Here is a 9,444-nt window from a genome sequence, read left to right on the forward strand (position 1 = left end):
GCGGAGAGGCCGCTGATGCTCGGGCGCACGTGCGCCGCGCTGCCCGGCCGGCCCTTCCGCACCGCCTGTCCCTGGGAAGCGCGTGGTGAATCTGAGCTTGAGACCCTCGATTCTCACTTCTTTCCTGTGGATAGTCAATATAGTTTTCAGTTAAAACAGAAAAGGAAGTTGTGAGGTTATTTCTATGAGTACTGTGGTTATAACTTTGGAGTTCTGTGTCGCCTGAATTTTTTCCGTCAAGTCTAGCCTGTAGTCTTGTTTTTACCGAACCGAATAAGTTAAGGATCAGGAAAGGGGTTATTTTTTATAAGAAGACCCCACTCCCTGTGCCTTCTTGTGATGGGATAAGGATGTTATGAAACCACCCTGAACATTGTCTACAAATACTCGAGTGTGGTAGGGGAGGGTTACTGACCAGGTGAACAGGATGGACACACGGTGGCAAGGACCAAGGAGTTTTCGGGGATTTCCTCAACCATTAGTGGGAGTGGAGAAGGATAAAGGGTCTGAGTAGAGGAAGAGAATGAGAATAGACTGGGCAGGGGAAGTCAGCAAACTATAAACAAAGTTTGATTTCCTGGCAGTTCTAAGATCATCTTGTTGGATTTCTGTGTACATGTTAGTGGGAAAGTGAAGTAAGTGGTAGATGATCTGTGGATCTGTGGATGGTTTTTTGGGGTTTTTTTTGTACCGGGAAACAAACTCAGGACCTTGCACTTGGCAGGCAGGCGCTGTGCCTCTGAGCTATATCCCTGGCCCGTGGATGGTTTTGAAGGCAGAGATTGGGATCTGGTGTCATTTAACAGTGAGAACAGTTTAGGGGTAGGACTCTGGATGATGGAAGAAGGTACCAAGTATTTGAGAAAGTAAAAAGGAATGCTACTTTTTGCTATTTTAACTAGGTAATGTTTAGATACATGTACAGGGTCTCTGATTTCAGGTTTTTGGTAATTCAGCATGGTTTTCGAGAAATTATGGTGCATTAGGAGACTGTAGTAACAGTTTGAAAAGAGTACTCTGGGAGCAAGGGAAGGGATCGTTTTCGAAGAAGCTACTATTTAAGTTGAGCCTGTAAAGGACAGAATTTAGAGCATAATTTAATACTGAAGCATTTTAGTATTAAGCATTTTAGCATTTTAACAGACATCATGGCGCCTTACCTTTAAATACTTAAGCATTCATTCTCACAGAGGACATTCTCTTACATGAACACAATACTATTAATCGTAGCATATATGAAATTAATAATTCTCTCTGAAGTATCCAGGCACATAAAGTTCTTTTAAAGCAGGAGCATAAACTGATTAGGATGGAAGGTCATGAGAAGGTTAAAGTAACAACAGTGGGATGATGGAGTGATTATCCTGGGGAGAAGTTATTACAGTATTAGTTATAGTTCTTTGTCATACAAAGCAGATAACAAATGAGAGCCTGAAATAGCAGTGGAAAGGCGATGAAGAATAGCACTGATTACCAATTTGAAGAGATTTATTATTGACCAGGATATGCAGTTGTCTTAATGTGATTCCAGGGTTTAGCTCACAGGGACTAAATTAAGAACTAAGCAGTGAAATAAAGTAGAAGCTCAAGGAGGAGTGAAGCAGTTCAGAAGGGAGAAGACACCTTTTTTCTGTTCGGTCTTTAGCTTGCTGGAAGTGTGAGGTTTGTGTATGTCATTCATACAGATTAATTATGCAGCCAAAGATTAGGGGTGGCGATTAGCTGTGTTAAGGAGGAAGGCTGAAGTGTGGGGGCCTCTTATTCCAGCTCCAGAGGCTAAAATAGGAGGATCACAAATTTAAGGGCGACTAGGGCAACTTACTGAGACCCTGTCACATGTTTTTAAAAAAAAGGACTGAGGATGACTCCATCATCAACTTAATGGCAGAGCACTTGCCTAGCAAGCACAAGGCCCTGGATTCAATCCCCAGTACTGCCAAAAGCAAGCCAAAAACAAACAAAAAACCATGGATTGAAGTGGGGGAGCAAATTACAATTTCTATGTGAAGTCAAAGGCCAAAGACAGCAGTCAACATAGTTGGTAATGCAGGCATTTCCAGGTTGCCTGAAAACGGGGAAGAAACTATTGGCAATTAAGTGTCATCTAGAGTTTCCTTCAGTCATTGCTGGCCACTTGGTTATACTCAGACATGTTAAACTGGGAAGTAAGAGCAAGAATTTTGACTGCGTATTGGTGAACAAAAGCTTACTTCCCTAATGTTATAGTAAGCTTTGAAATGCTTTCCTTTTTTATTAAAGAGGATTAATATTAGCTGAGCAATAGTAGTCAAGGTAAACCACATATTTCTTAATTGAATAATTATACAGTTGTAGTACTTGACCAGTTTTTAACTTTTTTCTTCCCTATAGTGAGACAGATTCAGACAGTTCAAGCTCCTCCTCTACCTCCTCCTCCTCCTCCTCATCGTCATCTTCCTCTTGTGCTTCATTGCCTCCTGTGCTCTCAGATGGAGAAGATGATTTACAAGTTGAGAAGGAAAACAAGAATTTTCCTCTAAAAACAAAAGATGAGTTACTTCTTAATGTAAGTACTTATATTTATTATAATTGTTCTTCATTTTTTAAAATGCACTGTTACTGTACTGGTATTGATTATATTTGGTTTATATCAGATTTGAAATTTATTCTTGATTTATTGAGCATACTTTTTCCATGGTTTGACTTGCTTATATAAAAGAGAGCAGTGACTTGAATAATTTCTAAGGTTGCTTCTAACCCTGGCATTGGATTATTGTTCTTATTGGGACATAACTCCTGTTTAGTATTTTCTGGTTTTTATTTTTCTTATAAAATATTTCCAGGCTGAGTTTTAAAGTTTTAGTAGTAGAGCACTTGTGTAGACTGTGCAAGCCCCTCAGTTCAGTCTGTAGTACTGAACAAGAAAAGAGAAAGGGAGAAAAGATGCTTCTTATGTAGACTTATAGCTTTTGTCTTTATATCTTTGTCCCCAAGTCCACAAGTTATCCTCAATAGCAACTGAAATCTTTCTACTCGATTAGAAAGATTAGCAGTCTTCCTAAATTGATTGATTTTAGAGAAGTAGGAAGTGGAATTCAGTAGATTAAATATTTAGGGTTTCTATTCAGTTGAAATTTTAGAGGCATTTTTTATTGCAGTTGGAAAGATGCATTTAGTGTGTAATGGCGTGTATTGGCACTTGATAGGCTCAGATCACAAAGTTAACTCTTGTGAGATGTTATTTCTTCTTAAACTGTAAAGTGCTAGGAAAACAATGATGATTCGACTAGAACCTGTGGCCCAAGGAGAAAGCCTTTGCAGAATTTCTGAATATAGGCTAAATTGCCTTATACCTGCTTAAGTTATTACTAATACTTTTTAAAGGTCAGTGATCACTAGTCACAATTATTATTATATAACACTTAAGTCAGTAAGATAATTTTAAAAAGATGCTAGATTAAAAAAATAGTTGAAAGCCCAGAGGCAATTAGATGCCTTTTTTATGACTAGTTTTTGATTCTATCAATATTATTTCTCCTTTTCTGTATTCATTATAACAAATTTCCTATCTATTTATGCTTCATGCATTGAAAACTTCTGTATTTATGTGCAGTGGTTTGTGCATTCATGCCACACATGTTGATATCTCTTTAACGGTCTTTTAATGCAAAGGCTTCCAATTTATAACTTTTGTGAAAGTGTTGGAGGACATTTTGATTTCGTTTACCTGTACCTTTATCACCTTTCAAAAGTTTGCCCTTAGGGTGTAAAAACCTAAGAAGGATGAAAGATCACAAATAATCCCAGCACCCAGTAGCTTAAGGGAGGAGGATTTTGAGTTTGAGGCCAGTCTGAATTATGCAGTGGAATACTGTGAAATGCGTACTGTCTTTATGTCCCTAGGTCTGGAATATCTTAGGTATCCCTTGAAATATAATGCAAAATCTTCCTTATTTGTTTCCTTTTTTTTCTAGGTACAATACCCATATTTTCATCAGAAATTAGAAAATGTCTTTGGTCAACCAGAGGCCTGAGGACTGAGTTCATGTCTAATCGTTGTACCTACTTGGTACCTAGTAGAGTGCTTTATTGATAATGAGTACTAAGGCAAAAATGCTAATGATTATAGAATACGTGCATGCATAGGTGCCTTACATGCATTCTTTTAAAAATCATTATAACACACCTGCCATATGCCAGGTACCATAAACACAAGTACAGTTTCTGCTTTCATAGTACCTAGTGGAAAGAGACAAACAGTAAATAAAACAGACATAAATTTAATTGCTAGGAGTGCTATTGAATGTGTGTGTGTTTGGCTCATATCAGTAAATTCCATTTTACTGGGAAGATGTGTTGTGAGCTTTTAAATTGGAACAGTGACTGGTCTGCTCCCTTTTTTTTTTTGCCATTTCTAAGGGATCTCTGGGAAGGATAAAAGAGGCAATTATAGTTAAGATACAGGTTAGTTTTAAGGATTCTCGATTAACTATTCACTTTATTTTATGTTTATAAGATTAGGAAGGAAACTTACCAGAAGTCTCTGGTTGTTCATACTACTGTGCTGCTAGAGATAGGTAGAGGCATGAGGAGTTCCTTGGTATCTTAGTTACTTTTTTTGTTATCTAGACAAAATATGTGACGCTCAGATTAAAGGAGGAAAGGTTTATTTCAGCATACGGTGTGTAGAGGTTTCAGTCTATAATTGGCGGGCTCTAAGGCAGGGTGGAATGGTAGAGGGATATCACAGAAGAGAAACAGTTCATTTCAGACAGAAGGTAGCAAAGCAAGCAAAGGGCAAGAGAGGAGACCATAGCTCATTTTGTCTCTTAAATCTTACCCTAGGGGCAGTGGCCCTCATACCCTGAATCCTAGCATCAAACCATTAATCAATCCCAGCATCCGTTCTTGATCCCAGCAGCACAAACTCTAGATCCAGCCATCTCAGAAAAGCCCCACCTATGACTGTATGAAGCTTTAAATGTAGCTAAAAGCCGTAACACTTGGTTTTCCCTAAATTTCTGATTTAGATTTCCAAAAGAATGTATTAGGACTCCTTCAGAATTTGAGCTGTAAAGCTTAGTAAAGACAATGGTTTAGCCTGAGTACTAAAGGTGGTGTGGCTGCAAGCAGTGTGTCTTTAGGACTGTGCTTCTGTGTTGCTCTGGGGCTTATTTTGCAAGGTAAAAACAATATAATACAGTGCATATTTTATAAGATTATTTATAACAGTCACCCAAAGAATGCTATACAAAAGAATCAGGAAATCTGTCCACACACTGTAGATCAGGAATTCAGCTGAGGGCCTGGATCCCATGATAATGTCCTGCATGAGTCCAGCTGAAGACCTAGAGCCCATAACAGTGCCTCCCACAAATCCAGCTGGAGGCCCAGAGCCCATGGCAACGTCTCATGCAGGCCTGTTTCATGGATCTGCACTGGGAAAGCCCAAAAGTCAGTGCTGGAATCTAGAAAGTCTGTGCCAGCAGGATGAAGGATCTGTGCTAGCAGGCTGAGGGATCTGCCCTGGAGCCAGGAAGTGATGCGCAAAGTAAGAACTAGAGCTCCCCTGAAAAGTGCCACAGCCATCCTCAGCAACAGTGAGGTCCCGAGTTCCTCCAGTGGTGAAGACAGCTGAGTTCCCATCAGGAAAGCCAACATAGCAAGCTTCTCCAGGAGACTGGCAGTGCATCATCTTCCCCTCTGGAGCCAGGAAGTGATGCTCAAGGTGAGGACCAGAGCTCCTGTAAAGTGAACCAAAGCCATTCTCCGTGCCACTGAGGTCTTGAGCTCCTTGGAAGGTGAAATCAGCCAAGTTCATCAGGAAAGCCAGCATGACGAGCTCCTCTAACAGAACCAACAGCTCCTTACAGCTTCCACCAGCTCCCAACAGCCTCTTTCAGCTCCCGGCAGCCTTACTTCTCCAGTTCTGCCTCTTACGCTGCTGGCAGCAATCCCCAGGTGGGCCTCCCACACCCAGCGCCACACTTACTCCGTTCAGCTGGGGATTATAAGTTGACTACCAGTTGTCAATCCACTACAACTTCTTTCTGTGTTCTGTAGTGCTGGCAGTTTGACCTCTACTACTATTATTTAAAAGCCATGGGGAAGACTTTTCACGGCTTACCTGGAACCTGGTACACAGTGTTGAAGAAACCATCAAAGCCAGTGGAGTGATGACTTTGATTGCTTGATGTTGTAGTTATATCTAGATGTCCCCCAAAGCCTCATATACTCATAGGTAGGGCTTTGGGGAGATGATTAGATCTTGGGGGTGCAGTACTCATCAGTGGATTAGTCCCCCGGTGAGTTTGTAGCTAAGTGCGGTTTTTGAGGTGAAGCCCAGCTGCAGGAGGCTGGTCACTGGGTATGACCTGGAACGGTCCAGCCTTTCTCCCTCCCTCTCCCATGATCTCTGCCTCCTGCTGCCATGCGTCACACTATGAAACCTCTAAACCTTTCCTTCCTTAATAAACTTTCCTTCTTTAAGCTGTGGGTGTTGGGTATTGTGTCTCAGTGACAAGAAAGTAATGCAGATTCTCGTGCATGGGTTTCATAGTCATTCCTCCTGTTTGTGTGGGTGAGTGTAGGGGAGGGTGTGAAAGTGTGTGTAGGAAAGTGAAAGCTTGAAAGAGCACATGGGCTAGTGTGAGAAGGTGGGGTGCCTCAGAGCCAGCTGACAGAAAGAGGGGGTGAATATGTATTTTGAGGAGGGTGGGGACTGGTTGCATGTTAGCTTCATATAAACCTGGACTCTGTCACAGGAAAAGGAGGCTTTCATCCATTTTAGAAAGTGATGCTGAGTAATCAGAATATACCCTACAAAGAGGGAACTACTTGGCAATAATCCTAATAATCGACTTAGTTGGACTCACAACTAAGGACAGCAGAGATTCAAACCACCTCAAGGGAAAGAAGAACTCATGTAAACACACTTGGACTGGAAAGCAGTGGGACCCAGGGCAGTGAGTAGACCGGCCTTGCTGTGTCTTTACATGCCTCTGGCACGCTGTCATAGTTCAGTTAATGGGTGATTCTTTACTGACTGACTGCTTCTGCTTACCTGCAGATTAATCTTTTAATTCTAGTTTGCTGTGTTCCTGGTTTGAAATATGACATCTTTTACTCTCAGCTTTCCTGTGAATTGGCCCATTTTATATGTATATTTTTTTGCTCACTCTTGGGACAGTCCGTTTAAATACGGTGCTTTAGAAAAATGACAACCTACTTTTCCTGGGAAGTGTCTCCACTCCTCCTGGCAAATGACCTTTTTGCTCCAAATTGCTCTAGCTGAGGTGACCTGTGCTGTCTGTTCAGGACCCCTGATGCAGCACTGATGCATCACCTCGACTCTTGGGCAGCAGAGGTTGTGTGTCTTAGTTACCAGGCGGGTGCTGGCTCTGTGCTGTCTGCTTGTCAGGCGTGAATGTTGCCTCTCTGGGTCTACTTCTTTAAATCTTTTCTGTTGCTTGAAAGCTAGATCTAGTGATCTGACTACAGATTGAGCATCCCTAACTTGAGAATCTGAAACTTTTTAGGCAGTGATACAGTACTACCCATGGTAAATGCTACACTGAGAAACTTTGTTTCATGGACATAGTTATTAATATTGTATACAATCACATTCATGCTGTGGTAAATGAAACAAAATTTCATATTTAGACTTGAGATCTCTCTCCAAGATATCTCATGTATATGCTAATACCATTTGTAAGCAAAAAACTTGGAATATTTCTGGTGCCAAGCATTTTGGAAAAAGGGTAGTCAGCCCGGACTAACTGCAGGTGTTAGTTGTAGGCTTATGGGAACTACAGTGAAGTAACTTTGAGATTGTTGTAGAATCAACTCTCACATGTAAGTTTTTAAATGTAGGTTTATAACCCAATCTTTTTATCCCAGGATTTGGTTATGACTTTATCTAAAAAATGAAAAGGAGGAGGTAGTGAGGGGAAAGGAAAAAAGAAGGATTAGTGAGCCACGAGAGCCATTGAAAACAAGAGCTTTAAATGGCCCTCCTCATACTGTCATGATTATGTAAAATGTTAAGTTTAACCAAGTGGAATTTTCACTTAAATGTAAACCCTTCTTTACTGCTGAGAAGGTTTATGTGTAACTCTAAATAGTAACTGTAAAACAGCATACATATTACAGATTTGGATCCCCAGTAAACTGCATAGGATTTTTTCAGTGTTTTGGGAGTGAGTTGGGAAATTAGGTTCTTTTTGAAAAATTTCATCAGCATTCTATGCCATGAACTCTTAATTTTTTTTTTTTTTCTTTTGTTTTAAATTTTTGGTTTTTTTTCTTTTTTTGGTTTTTCTCCGGTACCGGGAAATATGCCATGAACTCTTAATATAAATATATCAAATGCAATTGAAAACTTAGAATGATAGAAATATTTGGTATTATGGTATTTTGAAGTATTAACCAGAAATAAGTTTTATAAATATAAAAATAGATTGTGTGTGCCTGTTGTTTCCTTTTCTAAAAACTTGAAGACTTTACCTAATTTTAAATTATGACTCCAGTGCTTATAGGAATAAAACAATAGAGGTAGTATTTCAAAAGGGCTAATGTGTATTTACTCATATAATGTAACATGACTGAGAAAATATTTAGTGCTGGTTAGCAATTCATAAGAAATTTCACTTTCACAATTTGGACACTGTGTTAATAGAAGTAAACTTTTTAGTTTGTATATGCTATATTTTCTTTCTTATATTGGCAGTGTAGACATACATCCTAAGACATCATTAACATGAGTATATGGAAGTATCTGTGCCTTGTCAAGTGGTTAGAAATTGCAGTGAAATATTTCAGACCTATTTGATCTCTAGCATCTATTAAATTGTATTGCACTTTGGTTTCTACTATTATTGATTGAATATGTTGCTTTCAACCACTCATGTGTTTATGTTTTATCCTAAGTGCAGACCTCTTTCACCCTAAGATTGGTATGATTCTAGGTAGTTCTGCAACTATTATGATCTGTCCTTGACTACTGGTAGCAGTTACTATCATTCTTTTTTTATTTTTTATTTTTTATTTTTATTTTTATTTTTATTTAAGAATAAAAGAAGGATAACATAATAATAGGGGGGACTTAGCAAATTACAGACAAAATGGTAGGAAATTATCAATGGTTATCGTTTTACATATTATTATCTACAAAATAGTTTCTCAGGAAAACAAATAGACAAATAATAGTGAGTTACAGACAAAAGAGGTAGGAGATTATCAAGAGTTGTTGTACTATACTTTGGTATCTTCAAAGTGGCTTCTAAAGAAAATAAATAGAGCTATACATGAGTGACCTATTGAAAATTCAATAACTATTCTCAATGGTGGTTGTAGGAAACACATAATAATAAACAGACATCCATTTATGAAATAGGATAGGAACATTACAAACTTTACACAGTTATGGATAGATTAGTAGGAAAATATCAATGGCTGCTGTAATAC

General features: G+C 39.1%; 1 protein-coding gene across 1 annotated transcript in view; it reads left to right on the plus strand.

Annotated features, from left to right (window-relative positions):
* The window catches only part of Naf1 (nuclear assembly factor 1 ribonucleoprotein), a gene marked incomplete in the record, with an annotated part of 35,960 nt that overhangs the window by 535 nt on the left and 25,981 nt on the right, over positions 1-9,444 (plus strand). Inside the window, 1 exon segment of the mRNA XM_013513571.1 lies at positions 2,371-2,545. Within this exon segment, the coding sequence (XP_013369025.1) occupies positions 2,371-2,545 (175 nt within the window).

The sequence above is a fragment of the Chinchilla lanigera genome, unplaced genomic scaffold (assembly GCF_000276665.1).
Source record: "Chinchilla lanigera isolate Chin_1 unplaced genomic scaffold, ChiLan1.0 scaffold00002, whole genome shotgun sequence".
NCBI lineage: Eukaryota > Metazoa > Chordata > Mammalia > Rodentia > Chinchillidae > Chinchilla > Chinchilla lanigera.